At 32.9% G+C, this 17,428-nt stretch overlaps 1 protein-coding gene across 1 annotated transcript in view; it reads left to right on the plus strand.

Moving 5' to 3' along the window:
* ARID2 (AT-rich interaction domain 2) overlaps nt 1-17,428 on the plus strand; it is a 165,333-nt gene that overhangs the window by 71,761 nt on the left and 76,144 nt on the right. The window contains exons 4-5 of the mRNA XM_059402955.1: nt 10,758-10,891; nt 16,326-16,544. Coding sequence (XP_059258938.1) covers nt 10,758-10,891; nt 16,326-16,544 — 353 coding nt within the window. The remainder of the gene's footprint in view (nt 1-10,757; nt 10,892-16,325; nt 16,545-17,428) is intronic.

A 17,428-nucleotide genomic window follows, 5' to 3' on the forward strand; every position in this document is an offset into this window, starting at 1 on the left:
AATGAGAAAATGAGAATATGATAAAGCAACTAAACAACATATAAACAATTGGTACATCTGGATTGAGGACATGAGTTCTTTGAAGTATTTTTATGACTGTTAAGTATAGAATTATATCAATATAAAAGTTATCTTAAAGGGTTCAAAGCCCACAGAATTTGGTGAAGGTTTTTTTTTTTTTAAACAGTTTTGGAAAATTCCTTTTCCTACTGCAGTGTAGATATGGAAGTTTTAATGTATGATACATGCACAATATTTTCAACAAGATCATATCATGGAAGGAAATTTGCTTTTAAAAAACATCCTTTTGGGACACCTGGGCAGCTCAGTTGGTTAAGCATCCAACTCTTGGTGTTGGCTCAGGTCATGATCTCAGGGTTGTAGGACCAAGCCCCATGACAGGCTCCCCACTCAGCTGGGAGTCTGCTTGAGATTCTTCCATTCTATCCTTCTCCCTGCATGCACACACACTCTCTCAAATAAGTAAAATCTTGGGGCGCCTGGGTGGCTCAGTGGGTTGGGCCGCTGCCTTCGGCTCAGGTCATGATCTCAGGGTCCTGGGATCGAGTCCAGCATCAGGCTCTCTGCTCAGCAGGGAGCTTGCTTCTCTCTCTCTCTCTCTATCTCTGCCTGCCTCTCCATCTACTTGTGATTTCTCTCTGTCAAATAAATAAATAAAATCTTAAAAAAAAAATAAGTAAAATCTTGAAAAATAAAAAATAAAAGGCATCTTTTTTAAGAAAATGTTCTCTCCATAGAATGGATTTCTTTTTTAAAGTAATTACTTTCGGGACGCCTGGGTGGGTCAGTTGGTTGAGCATCTGCCTTCGGCTCAGGTCATGATCCCAGCCTCCTGGAATCGAGTCCCACATTGGGCTCCTTGCTCTGCAGGGAGCCTGCTTCTCCCTCTGACTCTGCCTGCCACTCTGTCTGCCTGTGCTTGCTCTCGCTCTCTCTCTCTCTGACAAATAAATAAAATCTTTTAAAAAAATAAATAAAGTAATTACTTTCTATTGTTTGTTTGTTTGTTTTTACTTTAAAGGGTTGGTAAGGTCTCTTTGTTTTGTTTTGTTTTTAAATTAGCTGTTAGGTAAGATAACTGCTCATCACCTAATGCTGTCATGAGAAAATCAGCAAATTTGGGACTTTTTAAAAAGTGAAGTAAGTATATAACTCTCAAGATTGGCAGCATTTTTAATTACTCTTGACTAAGATATCCATTTGACCTCTCTGGTTCAAAATATTTTCTTATCACTTCACATCTCATTATGTTTGAAGATTTCTCTGTGTTTCAAAGACCTTGTTTTTATATAATTGACCCCATTGACATCATCCTGAAGCATTTTTGGCACTTCTGACTTTCCAGCTTCTTTGCTGCATTATCCTGCCTATAAATGATGCAATAAATGCTTTTTACAGGTCTTTTAATCTTCCTTTTTTCCCTTCCTTCTGCCTGCTTTCTCTCTCATCTTCCTTAGCTCCCTTCCCCTGCTTCTACTTCCCTTTCCCAGTTAAAGCAGCTGCTTCTTCATTTTGGTTTTAAGTAGAATTAACATGTTTTCCTGAAATTCTTTTTTTCTAAAATCATTTGCTTTTGAGAATATATCCTCTCTGGTACAGCTTTCCTTTAATGACTCACCAAAAAGTAGTTCTTTGCGAATTTCATTTTTGAAAGAGAATCTAGGAAATACTTATAAGCTCAGATATGTTAGAAACATCTGTACTTGAATTCAGCTATATAGAAAACCTCCCACGCAATATAATTTGCTCTAATCCTTGTTTTTTCAACTCCTTAGTAGTGTTTTCTTACCATTTCCCAACAGTATTTGTTTTGTTGACATATTTTCCATGTATTAATTTAGCCTTTTTTATCATGAGAAAATGAAGATATGTTTCCCCAGTGATAGTGGATTTGGCCATTGAAGGGCTCTTATAAATATTTATCTCAGTACACTTGCTTGAAATAATATTTATTTTTTAATTTTAAAAAGTTTTGGTTAGATTTTAAAAAATGTTAAAAAGGATTTGGTTTTTCAATGACTTGAAAAATATTACTTAGAAAAATATAGAAGCTTGTCTTCAAATTTTGAAGTTTTAAACATCTTGGAAATCATCAGTAACATAAAAAGTACAACATTAACGTAGGACAACGTTCATAATCAATGTTAATCCACATTAAAGTATTTTATTTTTTGATAATTTAGAAATTTTTTGGCCTACTTCTTTTATATCTGTCTGATCACATTGCCATTGTTTTATAATGGAAGTATCAGCTTTGCTTTTTTCTTGTTTTATTTTGCTGCATTATTCAAATTGTAGCTTCTTTGAAGAAATCTATTTAATCTCTTTTGTGAGAAATAGTTTAATTAAAATTAGATAATATTGTCTTTAAATTCCCTAAACCTTGACATACATAGACATTATTAGTACCTAATGATTAAGGGTCCAGTGGTCAAAGGCTAATAAATTAATAGGAATTCCACTCTTAGCTCCTCTACATTGGTTAATATCAGATGAGTAACATATGGACTGTCAGTGAGGAAGGAAGGAGGTAGTGTGGATCCATAAATTAAATATCTTTCCCTATTGGAGTATTTTGTTTGTGTGGCCCATTTTGAAGGGTACTCTTCTACAGAAGCAAGTACCCTGGATCAAGCTGAGGTATAATATTCTGAGAAAGACTGTATTGAGAAAGGAGATAGATAGGGAATTCTTTGTTGTATATGGTACAACCAGAGGGGCCATAGGACATATCCAAAAACAGCAGTATTCTAGAATTCTTCATTAATTCTATGAAGCATTGGTGCTTAATTTTATTAAATAAGCTTTGGCATCCTTTGTTTAGATAATATTTTTTCTTGATCTGTGAGTTTGGTGTTATAAAATTTTTAATATTGAACTATTACTGGATTTCTGTAACAAAATCTTATCTTGCTCTTTTGCTTAGTCTTTATGTACCATTTATAAATGTAGTCTTTTTTTTTTTTACCTGTAGTTTTTATAAAGTTTCTCAGATTTTGCTAGATTACAGTTTTCAAGGGGCTTCTAATCATTTTCTGTAATTGGAAACATTTTATATGGCAATGAAAATACTTGTTTTATTTGAAAGTTTGAAATAACAATACTTTTTTTCCAGTGTTTAAATTTTTTTAAAATTATGAAATAAATATAAAATAAATATGAAAAAACTTAATATATGCAGGCTTATCTACACCCAAACAACAATAACAACAACAAAACTACTAATACCTTTGAAACTGCTTGTGTTTCTTTCTTTATTGCATTTCTCTTTCAAAGGATAAATCCTAACTTATTTTCTAAGTGCTAATTGTTATATGGCTTTTCTTTGTGGTTTTAGCACTCACTTATCTATTTCTAAATAATATATGTAAATTTTTTGCTTGTTTATGATTTTTATATAAGTGGAATCATAATGTAATCTTTAGAAATTTTTTTTTTAACAATTTGTTGTTGATGGCCATTTGAATCACTCCGTTAGTTTCTAATTTTCACTGCTATATAATATTTCATTGCATGAACATGCCACAGTGTGTGTATTTATATTATTGTTAATGAATATTTGGGTTGTTACCAGTTTTTACTGGGCTATATGCTTAAGAATGCAATTGGCTGCATTATAGGGTGATTTTTTTTTCTCCTTTTCTCTGTATATTATATACAGTAATACTTTTTTTCCTTATAGTGGTTTGGAAAGTAATTAGTCTGATTTTAATTATGCTGTTAAACACTTAGAAAAATGGGAAACACAGCTAAGAACATATTGTCCTTCATTTTAACAGTAAAAATTAACCCATTTTGTTCAGTCTTTCAGTATAAGCATCAGAATACAGTTTTAATTCTTCCTACCTTCTACTTCTTTCTCTCCTAAAGTTCTTTCTCTTTCTTTCTACTACTTCTTTATCTTTTAAAGTTTTTAAACTTCTTATCAGGAAACTGTTTTTCAAATTATTTTAATGTTTTACATTTTTTATGTTTTCCTTTTGTAACCAATGGCATTTATATTCTTTTTTGTAATGTAATAGTTATGATTGAGTTTAATGTCTTAGTTTCTGTACATGTTGTCAGTCACCTGTATTGCTATTTAACCATTTCTTAATTTTGATTCTTCTATCCATTAGATTATAGTCAACCCTTGCACAACATGATTTGAGCTTCACAGGTTCACTTGTATGTGGATCTTTTGTACAGTACACTACTATAAATGTATTTTCTCTTATGATTTTCTTAATAGCATATTTTCTCTAGCTTATGGTATTGTAAGAATACAATATATAACGTGTATATAAAATCTGTCAGTTTACTGTTTATGTTATGGGTGAGGCTTTGGGTCAACAGGCTATTAGTAAGTAAGTTTTTGGGAATTCAGAAGTTAATATGCAGATTTTTGAATGTGTGGACGTTAGTATCCCTAACCCCTGTGTTGTTCATGGGTGAGTTGTACTTATTTGAGTGGTATTTTTCTCCCTAGAGGGCTATATTGCTTTATTCTGAGTCTTTACATGTCAAAAAATGAATTTCTTTTGTCTTAATTGAGCAACATGGTTAGGTAGGGATTTCTTGTGAAATAAGTTTCCTCCTCAAAATTCTAATATTCCTCATTATCTTCTAGCTATTAATTTTGAAGAGAAGTCAAAGTCTAGTCCAACTGTTCTGTATAACTTTTGGGGAGTGGCAATAGTTCTGAAAACTTTAGAATCTTTATCTTTGAAGCTTAAATCTTTTATCAGGATATATCTGATTGTTTTTCCCTTTTCAGTAATTTTTGCCTGGTGACCCATGTACCCTGACACCCCAGCTCCAGAGAGCTCTTTGATATACACATTACATATTCTAGTTAAAGAAATTCTTTTATTATGAAAATGATTTTTAAAAAAAGAAAATGATTATCACTTCCATTCCATTTATTCAGGTCTTTCCTTCAGGACCACTGCATGTGGTTTTTTGTTTTTGATTTATGTTTGCTCTCCTGTTTACATATATATCTCATTTTTATCTCCCAGTTTCATTAGTTCTTTTCTTTTCCATGGTGGAACAGTTTCTGAAGCTTGCCTTCTTCATTGATTTTCTGCATTGTCATTTTTGGGAGGACAATCCTGGGCCGAGAAATTTCATTACCTTTATCGTTTCCAAGCCACCACAATTTTTGTACCTGCTGTGTTTATAGAGCACATCAATAGAGATCCAGTTACCTGATAACACTTGATGACAGTCTTTCCATGCTGGTGCTTTTCATAGGAACCCGCACTCCTGGTGTCTTTGTGTTCATTTTGACAAAGAAGCTATAAGGTGAAATTTATTTTTGGTTTTAAAATTTTTTAATTTAGGGACACCTGGGTAGCTCAGCGGGTTAAGCCTCTGCCTTCAGCTCATGGTCATGATGAGCTGTCTCATTCAGGTCATGATCCCAGTGTCCTGGGATTGAGCCCCGCATCAGGCTCACTGCTCCGCTGGGAACCTGCTTCCTCCTCTTTCTCTCTCTGCCTGCCTCACTGCCTGCTTGTGATCTCTGTCTGTGAAATAAATAAATAAAATCTTTTAAAATAATAAAAAAGAAAAATTTTTAATTTAAATTCAATTTAATTAACATACAGTGTATTATTAGTTTCAGAGGTAGAATTTGGTGATTTATCAGTTCCATCTAACACCCAGTGCTTATTATATCAAATGCCCTTCTTAATGCCCATTACCCAGATACCCCATTCCTCCACCCACCTCCCCCTCCAGCAACCCTCAGTTTGTTCCCTATGATTAAGAGTCTCTTATGGTTTGTCTCCCTCTCTGATTTCATCTTATTTTTCCTTCTCTTCCCCGACAGTCCTCTGTTTTGTTTCTTAAATTCCATGTATCAGTGAGATCGTATGATAATTGTCTTTCTCTGATTGAGTTATTTCACTTAACCATAATACCCTCTAGTTCCATGCACATCATCACAAATGGCAAAATTTCATTCTTTTTGATGGCTGAGTAAAATTCCATTGTACATACATACCACATCTTCTTTATCCATTCATCTGTCAGTGGACATCTGGGCTCTTTCCATATTTTGGATATTGTGGACATTGCTGCTATAAATATTGGGGCGCATGTGCCCTATAAGGTGAAATTTATAAAGGACTTTACCTCCCTGCACAACCACTGAGTTCAACTCAACTTTCTGAATGTTCTTTTTTGAAATAATTGACACTCTCTGGATCCCATTATCAGACACACCTTCATTTTCCATTCAACCTTTAGTGGTTAAAGGAAATCCAGTTAGGAATAATCCTTGCCTCAGATAAAACTCATTGGCTACAATACTGCCAGTGGGCAAAGCTGGTTGAAGAAAATCCAAATTGAACTTTCCTGTATATGTTTTCTGGCCTAGGTTCTCCTTCACTAGATCACATTACTCTCTCAAGAAGTGTTTTGCAACTTAGTCTTGTAGATCCTTGAAGTTGCTTTTCATGGATCAGAAATTCTATAAGTTTTTAACTTACAAATAATGCTGTATTCCTCTATTTTTATCCTTTAAAGGTCATTACAATCAGATTTAAGGGAAGAGATGAATATGGGTCCTTGAACTATCATCTTTAACTAAAAACGGTTCAAAAAGTTGTTATAAAGAAGTGTTCCAATCATATGCATTTGATTTTTTTCCCTTGATCCAAGAATAATCAAGAGTTTTCTTGAGTGTTTTTGTTGATAATGTCATTTTTAATTTCCAAGAATTCTACCAGAATATTTACAGTTGAAATTATCTGATATCTGGGAATTACTTTAAAATAATCTGAGAGAAGATTGTGAAGATAAATTGCATATAGGTTTGGAATTTTATATCATGAAAGTTATTTTTAATTATCCAAGAGTTTAATTTCTTTGAGTTACATTGTGGTTAGAGAATGTGCCTATATAATATTTAATCTTAAATTTGTTATGGTGTTCTGTGTGAATTGATATATGATCAGTTTTGTAATTTCCATGGAGTTTTGAAAAGAAAATCATTGTATGTCTAATAAATCAATCTTACTGGTGATTATACTCAAATTTTCTACAACCTAATTTTTTTGTTTACTTGGTCTGTCAGATATTGTAAGAGGTTTAATTTTCCCATATTCATAATAATACTGCCCATATTATTTGATGCTATTTTTTTTTCTAAAGATTTTATTTATTTATTTGACAGAGAGAGATCACAAGTAGGCAGAGAGGCAGGCAGAGAGAGGAGGAAGCAGGCTCCCTGCTGAGCAGAGAGCCCGATGTGGGACTCGATCCCAGGATCCTGAGATCATGACCTGAGCCGAAGGCAGCAGCTTAACCCACTGAGCCACCCAGGCGCCCTTGATGCTATTTTTAAATGAACTCTTAATCCATCCCACTGTATTATATTTCTATCAGTCACATTTATTAAGGTTTTTAATTAAACCGTACCATTTAAAATAATTTCTATATTATATGCCAACTTTTCACATTTGCCTTCTTCTAAGTCTGTAACCTGTGATAGAGAATCTACTGTAAGTTAAGGCCAAGTTGAAGAAAAAGAAGATAAAACTCATCCCGCCTGAATCTGTTCCTGTCTGGATTCCAGTATTTTACCAGTCTTGAGTTAAATATGTAATGTACAAGGCAGATTACTGTAAGAGCTCAATAAATACTTGCTTGATCAATATAGTAACTATTCAATGTGATGCCATTGACTTTGACAAGAGAGAGAGTGAGATATAGTCTAGCATTTATAATTTAATGAGTGAACACAGAGTATCTCTCAGTGTATAGCTCAAGGTGATGATGGAGAATTATATTGGAAAACTTAGACTTTGAAATGTAACTCTGTATTTTAGCTGCTCTTATCTGTTACTACTTTTTAGTTTTTAGAAGTATATAACTCCTTGAAAAGCCAAATACTTTGTACTTGTTTATTGAGAGAGACAAGAGATCAAAACTGGGTGCCAAAACCTTAGTTGAACAAAGAAATGTTGGGTCTCGGTTGGAAATATTTAATCATGACAGAACAAATCAAGCCAGGAACATAAAAATTTTTAAAATCATAATAATTTGCCTACACCACAGATTTTAGGGGAATGAAATTAAGAACCTGTTTAGAGGAATAGGAGTAGAACATGTCAAGGAACCAGAGGTCATTTTTTAATATTTTAAGAGAAATTGAATTATAAAGGGTTACATGTGTATAGTACACTGTTTATTATGAGTATATAGTGCTTGTGTTGTTATCAAGCTTTGTATTACTTGGACTGCATTTTGGGTATTTGGGAAGGAAAAATCATATTTATGGTCCTTCTTTACTAGTAATATTGTTTTCTTTCCTAGCTGTAATAAAAAACATAAATTTTAAATCTGCTATGCTCAGTTATGACTAACAAATTTATAGAAAGAACCTTAAAAATATTATAATTAAAGATTTTTATTTTAAAATTCTTTATCTTCATTGTTTTGATTCTATTTTGATAAAAATTATTTAATAAAGATTATTTATCTGTAGTTTTTTACCATTCCAATTCCAAAAGACTGTACTCTCTAAATACCTCTGTCAATACTATTTCCTGAGTGATGTAGATAATCCCTCATTTGCAGAAAATATGTCACATAATTTATGAGCAGCTGTTTGTGTCTATATTTATATATACACTTCTTTTTATGATATCTGCATTAGAAACCCAAAAAGAATAGACCTGATTTCTTTACCTATTTAAGTCCATTGTCAGTCTATCCTGGAGAGAGATGGGTTCTTTTTTAATCATCCTTTTGTTTTATGTTTTTAGACTATAAATCTCTCTGCTGGGTGACATCCCCAGGATCAAGATGAAATATATATTCTCTCCTCAGTGCTCAAGGGTGTATCTGCGCATATGTGTCTGCTTTAGTATGCTGTATCTCCAACACTAAAGAAAAGTGTTGGATTCATTAGCTATCAAACTGCCAGCTAGGAAAGAGTTCCTTGCTCAAATGGAGTTTATTTGGAGAACTTAGAAGGAGTGGAAAGGGACAGTTCAATTCCTTTCCAGGCTCAAAGATGTGAATTACTGTGCCTTGTAAAGCCTGAAAAGGGAAAATAAGGAATGGTAATGATTTTCAATGTCATTAGTTTTTATATTTGTAAAATTGTAGTTTACATTTATCCCACCTTGAAAGTTAAGATTTGGTACTCAAAATAATGCTTCCAAAATCATTGTATTTCTTCATTGATAACCTCCCTTTCTCATCTCAGCTGTCTATAACTAAAAAGCAAAGGGGTGGATAGCTATAGGACTTTGAAAATAGCAACTAATGGACTTAGTACCTGCTTAGATCAGGACTGGTAAAAGGGTTGATCTGTAAAATAATCACATCTAGAACTTTTCTGTAGCAAATATAAGTCATTGTATTAATCAGTTCAACTTCTGATTTGTGAAGTACAGGAACAAGTTTGTTAGCTACAGTGTTGGACTTGACAGTTATTTCACTATTTTAAAGTTTACCTGGGAATCTTATTTTAAACTAGTAGTTGATGATAGATTGAGAATTTGGAAACTTCATTGTAATTGATGTCATGAGGATTAATCGGGGCACCTGCATGGCTCTGTTATTTGACTGTCCCAGCTCTTGGTTTTGGCTCAGGTCATGTCCTCATGGGTGGTGGAATCCAGCCAGTCTGCCAGGAGGGGTTGGGGGGAGGTCTGGGCCGAATGAGGGGTCGGCTTGTAGAGTCTCTTCCTCTGTCCCTCCCTGAAACTAACACTCCTTCTCTCTCTCTCTCTCTCAAATAAATAAATACTTAAAAAGAAAAGAGAGAGCATTAGGGGCACCTGGGTGGCTCAGTTGCTTAAGCGTCTGCCTTGGGCTTCAGTTGTGGGATCAAGCCCACCTCAGGCTTCCTGCTCAGCAGGGAGTCTGCTTCTCCCTCTGCACCTCCTCCTCCCCACTCATACATGCACTCTCTTGCCCTCTCCTTCTCTCTCTGAAATAAATAAAATTTTTAAAAAATAATAAAAAATTTAAGAAGAGGATTAATCATATCCAGTAGTGGTAATACAGTAGGGGATATAGGAACTATCTTATAAATTAGTTAAAATATATTAGGCTATCACTTTTGGATGGGAGTTTATTTAGAATGAGCATACCATTTCCAATGTCTGTCCAGAGAAAATATTCAGATAAGTGTACAGATTAAGTTTATTGCTGTTACATCATTTGTAATAGCAAAAAGCAAAACTGAAAGTAGTTATACACTAGAGATCTAGTTAAATTATGATGTATGAATAGGATCAAATATTGTGCAGCTGTTAAGAAAAACAAGCAGTACTAATGTACTTACATACTTAGATCTATAAAATATATCATTAAATAAAATTAGGCACAGAAAATATAGCATTCCAGTATGCATGTGAACCTTTTGAGTGAGACTGGGGGTTGAGGATGGACCTAGGGTTAGAGAATCTTCTCATTTTCACTTGGCTTTTAAATGACTTCATATAATTTTTTTAATCAATAAATCAAATGTTCTCCCACTCATGTACATGTGTTTGTCTTTGGGTAATGGTGTGGTCTTTCTGAAAATATAAGAACACTTAGAAGCATTGCATTGAGTTTGTCTGCAGTACCACTGTTAAAGTGACTGTTTCCCTAATATGAGGCTTGTGGTATCTTAACTCTATTTTAAATTTAGGGGCTCTGGGGAAGGAAAACAGATACATGTGGTAAGAGTTAAAAAATAAGATGTAAATCTGTTTGTTAAACTCAGCTGTGTTGTTTTTCTGTTTCAGTTACCTAGAAAAGTACGAGAAAGTTCATCATTTTGGGGAGGATGACGATGAGGTACCACCAGGCAATCCAAAGCCACAGCTTCCTATTGGTGCAATTCCATCTTCCTACAATTACCAGCAACACAGTGTGTCAGGTAAGTATCACTGGAGATCGTCCAGCTTTGAATTAGGAAAATAGACATCATCGAGTGAATTAATTCTTTACTTTGCACATGCAAGTTTCAAAGATCAACACCTAATTGGTATCAGTGTCCTTTCTGAATAGACTGTATAAGATTTTTAGTCGTGGGAATTTTCAGAGTTACAAATATCTATATTTTCAAGTGAAGTTTTTTCCTTATTTTTTTAACTAATGGTCGGTTTAATTTGAATAGTCACTAAAATGAGAAGAGAGAGGTTGTATAGAGCTAGGGAGGTCAAGACTACTTAGCATCTTCTGGATTTTCTACAATTACTGGAACTTCCAGCATCAGAATTCCACGGAAATGTTTCTATTTGAGTATTTTTTCCTAAGGTACCACAGATAAGATTTTTCTTTTTCATTTAAGTCATTCTTATAATAGTTACAGAGGAATCTGCAGCTAAAAAAGAGCAGGACTCAAATTGAAAATGATTAGGTTGAGAGTTTAATAAAAAGGTTATTGAGGCAGAGTCCATAGGGGTTCCTCTGTTTAGTAGCTTTGAGTGTTGGGACTGTGTTGACTAGGAAGGGAACTCTGAAGAGACAAGCATCACTTTTCTTCAGTCACCAACATTTGGCCTAAAAAAGGAGATACGTCTTTTTTAAGGGTATTTTCTTGATAAAATTTACAATTTTTTAGATATTTATTATTCTTTATTGGTGGTATTCCCATTCTCTTATAGATAATCTGTCACTAGATTTAAGCTTTCTCATTGTGTTGGTATCACTAATTTTATTATCCATTATCTATTTTCAAAGTTTCTTTTATGTTGAATATGACTCCATATTTCTTTCCCAGTCTGTAATAACTAAAGAAACAGAATCTCCTAGAATCTGATCATTATTAGAAGAGACTTCATCATCTGATGCTTTTGTATAATGGGGGTGGAAGTTGGTGGCGATGAGTACAAACCATACCTCACTTTGTTTTTAATGAGTAGTTAATTACCTTAAGAACCAAGATTAAAGGAGAACATTCTAAGTCACCATGTAAAAATCTTGCTAATAGTTTAAGCTGATAAAATAAAATGGGTTGACTTATTATTAGGTGATACACTCTCTGTGTCTAGAAAGGGCTAATGACCATTACTGAATTCAAGGATGTTATACAGGATATTCCTGCATTGAATGAGACATTATACTAATGATCTTTAAGACCATTTTCAACTTTATATAACTCTGTGTTTTATGTATATTGCAGTAATAACAGAACTGTTCATTTTTTTAGCTTAATACAGTTTGGTGTCTACTATGACAACTCCCTAACCTGACCCATTTCTACTTTTGATCTTGTTTAGAATGAAATTTTTTCTGGATATTTTTTTCTTTTCTTTCCTCCCCTAATTAAACTGATTACCTCAAGAGAAAAAGATGTGAAATAATCCTGGTATTTCAGAAGCCTAATGAAAGTCATTGATAGAGTTATTATTACAAGTTAAGGGAATGACAGAATTGCTTAACTTGGTGTTAGAATAACTCCTTTCTGATATACTGTCATATCTGTACCCCTTTTTTAAAAGGAGAATCTGAGCAGTTAAACAACATGTAGCATGTTTAACAAAATCAGGATTGGGGGCTAATGAAAGGAAAGAAAGAAGGAATTGCTGGGGAACATCAGACTATAGTATATCTAATTCACACTGAAAAGAGGTAGTATTTTAGAGCAGCATTTATGAATTTGAAGGTGCTTTTTTAAGGAAGAAGCATAACAACATTATGACAGTGTTTGAAAATTAATGTGATTATCAATATACAAAGCAAATCCTTTATTAAGAAGCTTTTCAGTTGTCACTAAGGTAAATAGAGTAAGCTTCATACCTGTCAATGTGTGTGTGTCTGTGTATTTTAAATAAACACCAAATTAGACTTACATAGTGGTAGATTAGGAGCCTTTAGGAAATTTTAATTAGAACCTATAGAAGATTTGTGACTACATCTTTGGTCATACAGTATTATTGCTCTCTTTGTACGTTTGGACAAATGTATTTGGATCAGTGTATTTATCTAGAGACATTTATATTGTTGATATTAAGAAAAACTGTTCTAAAATAATATTTTGAAATAATCATTTTCAATTGACAGTAGCTCTAGGACATTTGGCATGGAGTGCAGTTTTAGTTGATGTAATATTGTACACTGATAGAATATGGGACCAGATTTTTCCTTAAAGAAACTTACTCTGGCTTTAAGTGGCAAAAAAATATTGAGCAGATTTTGCCTGGAGTTTTAGGATTATTAAACACTAGCATCAATATATGATAGTTTTGTCATTTATTTGCGTAGTTTTTCATACTTTTCCTTACCACAGATACCTAATCCTTTCTTTGCTTTTCTTCTTTCTCTATTTTGTTGTTGTTGGTATTCATTTGGATGCAGTCAGTTCTGCAGAATTATAGGGAGATTATTAAGTAATTTTTTGTTCATCTTACATTTTAAAATTAAAATAAAAAATTAATTTTTAAGTTAAAATATATTAAAAATTTATATACAATATCTTTAGTAGAAAAATTATGAAAGACAAAATTGACAAATGATAACTCACTGAAATTGTAGAATTTCAGAGCTAGCGAGGATATTAGTGATCATTAATCCAGTCTAATCTTTTTGATAAAAGAAGGTCAAGCACTCTGTCCATTTTCAGTTTTGGTGCTTAAATTTGGAAAAGTTTTATACAGGACGTTGTGTTTCATTTTGGTTTTTTAATTTTATCAGTTTTATTTAGGTAAAGATATTTTCCATTAAATCCCCCATAGTCTTGAAAAAAAAAAAAATCCCCCGTAGTCTAACATTCAGACTATGATAATCACTGCCAATAATAGAAAGAGAGTATTGTATAATTTCTGTAGTGTGAAAAGCACTTCAGGAATAATTCTCCCTTTCAGAGTGATTGCCTTAGATTAAGTTTGTCAGCAAACTGCTATAAACTTTGAGTCAAGAATGTTGAAAATAAATTCCTAATCCCATACCAGTTATGAAATTGTAGCTGTTCAATCACATTTCCTTGGGGAAGGGAATGAAAGGGAAGCTCTTAAAATCTTATAAACAATTTCTCCTACATGTTAGAAATCTTTACCAAGCCTGATATAAAGGACTTTTTGTAATTATCATATTTAGTTATTTTATTTTAATTGGAGATGTCTTTGGCAAAGTCACTCAGGAAAGGATGCACTGAATTGAGTATCTAATGGTATCTTTCATTCTTCAGTAGCAAACAACAGCAATTTTGAGGTCATATTGAACCCACATAAACAAGAATGTGACAGATGTTGAATGTGGGTTCTTAGTTTTTTCTCTGAAAGAGATTTGTCTGAAAGTTTCATGGAAACTCTAAACTATTTAGTTCCAGTGTACAGTATAGAAATATCAAAATCTCTTCTTCACAGAAGTTTTGTTACCTTTTCTCCAGATTTTATGTTTATGTTAGGTTGTTATTAGAAGTTTTATTATCAAGATTATAGAAAATGAACAGATATTATTCAGTTTTAAATATTGTAAAGATTCTCTCGTAATAATAGTTTATTACTCTGTTGTGGAACTTATTTATCATTATATTAGGGAGAAATTCCTAGACTATTTGAGAACTGAAGAGGTGTCATCTCAGTTGTCTAATGTGGGAAATAAAGAAATTTCTTCCCTATATAATTTGATTTTGTGGCATGTTGTGATAATAGATTTCTACTTATAATCCATTTAGCAGGGTTTAAAAAAATTCTTTAAAAATTCATGAATTTCTGAAATGTCTCATCTAGAGGTTTTCTATCTCTTGTTTTCTTGCCTCTTTGCACTAAACTAGTTATATTTTTATGTGAAAAATGTACTTGGGGTATATGTCTGAGGACAGAGCTAGACACAGTGAGAGAGGGAATACAAGCAGGGGGAGTGGGAGAGGGAAAAGCAGGTTTCCCACCTAGCAGGGAGCCTGATGTGGGGGTCAATCCCAGGACCCTGGGATCATGATCTGAGCCGAAGGCAGACATTTAACAACAGAGCCACCCAGGCGCCCCTAAAGTTTTGAAGATGTTTTAAATTAATTGTCATGCAGAAAATCTTAGTTAACTTGGCTTAGGCAAAGGTTTCTTAGGACATGAAAGCATGAACTATAAAGTAAAAATTTATAAATCAGGCTTCTATCAAATAAGAAAAAAAGATAAGCCATTGTTTGGGAGAAAATATTTATTAAATGTTAGATTCAGTATATTTAAAACTGGCTGTTAAAATGCTGGCAGGGATGCAAAGCAACAGGAACCCTGTATATTGTCAGTAGAAATGCAAGATGCTGTAAGCCACTTTGGAAAACAGCTTCACGGTTTCTTACACAGTTACATATATACTTATATATGGTCCAGAAATCCAAGGGAAAGGAAAAAATATTTCTGCACGAAGTTCTGTATATGAATGTTTATAGCAGCAGTGTTATAAGTCCCCAAAACTGAAAACCATCCAGATGTCCCTCATCTAGGGAATGGATGAACAAATTGTGTTCTACCCTTTCTGTAGCATTAAAAAGAAACAAACTACTAATACATGCATCAACATGGATTGAAAGAAATCAGATATAAAAGACTACATACTGGGGGTGTCTGGGTGGCTCAGTGGGTTAAGCCTCTGCCTTCAGCTCAGGTCATGGTCTCAGAATCAGGATCGAGCCCCACATCGGGCTCTCTACTCAGCAGGGAGCCTGCTTCCCCTTCTCTCTGCCTGCCTTTCTGCCTGCTTGTGATCTCTGTCAAATAAATAAAATCTTAAAAAAAAAAAAAAAGACTATATACTGTATGATCCCATTTATTTGTTATTTTGAAATAAAGTTATAGAAACAGAACAGGGGTTTAACTGCAGAAAAGGTTAAATAAACTTTTTGCAGTGATGGAAATATTCTTTATCTTCATTGTGATTGTGGTTTTTTAAAAAAATTGTCAATACTCATAGAACGAAAAAGCATGAATTTTACTGTATTAATTATATTGCCATAAATCTGACCCAAAAAATGATAATTCTCCTATAATTTGGTAAAGAAGGTAGCCAAAGTCTCTAAAATCATGATATTGTTAAAAATTTCAAAGGAACTAGTATCCCTGGCTTACGATATATAAAAAAACCTGATTCAGTCCCTTGAAGTAGGAGAGTAAAAAGTGTAGAGTATGTAAATTTAATGATATATTAATAATTTGGTAATGATATCCAAGAGGGCATAATAGTACTTTTTTTTGGTATTTTAATACTTTCTGAAGACTGTAATTTTAACTTAAGTTTAGAAAGTTGAACTCTTTAAACTTCTACTTAATTTAAATTTTATAAAGGAAAACAAGCTTCTGTCCTGCATTTGTAAGATATTATTGATAGTGGTTTTTAATCCTTGATATACTTAAGATGTTTTATTTTTATCTTAGATTATCTGCGTCAAAGTTATGGGCTATCTATGGACTTCAATTCGCCAAATGATTATAATAAATTGGTGCTTTCACTGTTATCTGGACTCCCAAATGAAGTGGACTTTGCTATTAATGTATGCACTCTTCTATCAAATGAAAGCAAGCACGTCATGCAACTTGAAAAAGACCCTAAAATCATCACTTTATTACTTGCTAATGCCGGGGTGTTTGATGACAGTAAGTTTTAAGCTGAACCTATCATATCGTATGATCATTTTATAAAGGTATTAGGGATTTTTTAAAAAGGCTTTTAAGGAGAGAAATAATTTTTATTGGTATAATAGCATTCTTTATTTGCTTTTATTGTATTAAATGTGTTTTTTAAGATAATGAAGGGGGGTTTTAGTCTTAAATATTCAAATAGTAATGATCTCACTAGAACTTTTGAAATAAAAATCTTGGATTTTTCTTAGAGTAGTGATGAGGGTTTCTTGATGTTAGAAGATTGTTTGATACAAAATCTTGATATAAAAAACTAGGATCTGAAAGAAATTGTTTTTTTCCTAATGTGTCATTGTAATTTTTAATTAAACAGTTTGTCGGTATATTTAAAAATTTGCTGCCTAAATAAAATAAAAGTTATCAGATATTTCACATCCTTTTTACTTATATGATTTGCTAGTTGTAGATTTTTGTAAGTCAAATTCTTTATTTTCTATGACATGGTCTCTTATTACATCTAGATTACTCTTAAGACTAAATTGTTCAAAAAGAAAAAAAGATTAAATTTTTTATTTCTCTAATTGTAGTTAAAAGGGATTTAGAAAATATGTTTTGAAATTTTTTTCTGCTCATGGTTTTTCATTTTAAAATATGTTGGCTGAATGTTATTGATATACAATTTTTTCTTGCTAAGCAACCCTCCTTCTATTCCAATGCCATTGTAACTTCTTTTTTTCCCCGAAGTACATACTATTAAAGGTTAAATTACGGGGATAATTCCAAATAGGGTAGATAGCATGAATCAAAAGGAAGTTCTGGGTGCACATAGTCACAAGGAGAGAGGGATTTAATTTATCCCCTGGGAAAAAGACTGAGCAGTTCAAGAACAAACTGCCCAT

The sequence above is a fragment of the Mustela nigripes genome, chromosome 6 (assembly GCF_022355385.1).
Source record: "Mustela nigripes isolate SB6536 chromosome 6, MUSNIG.SB6536, whole genome shotgun sequence".
Taxonomy (NCBI): domain Eukaryota; kingdom Metazoa; phylum Chordata; class Mammalia; order Carnivora; family Mustelidae; genus Mustela; species Mustela nigripes.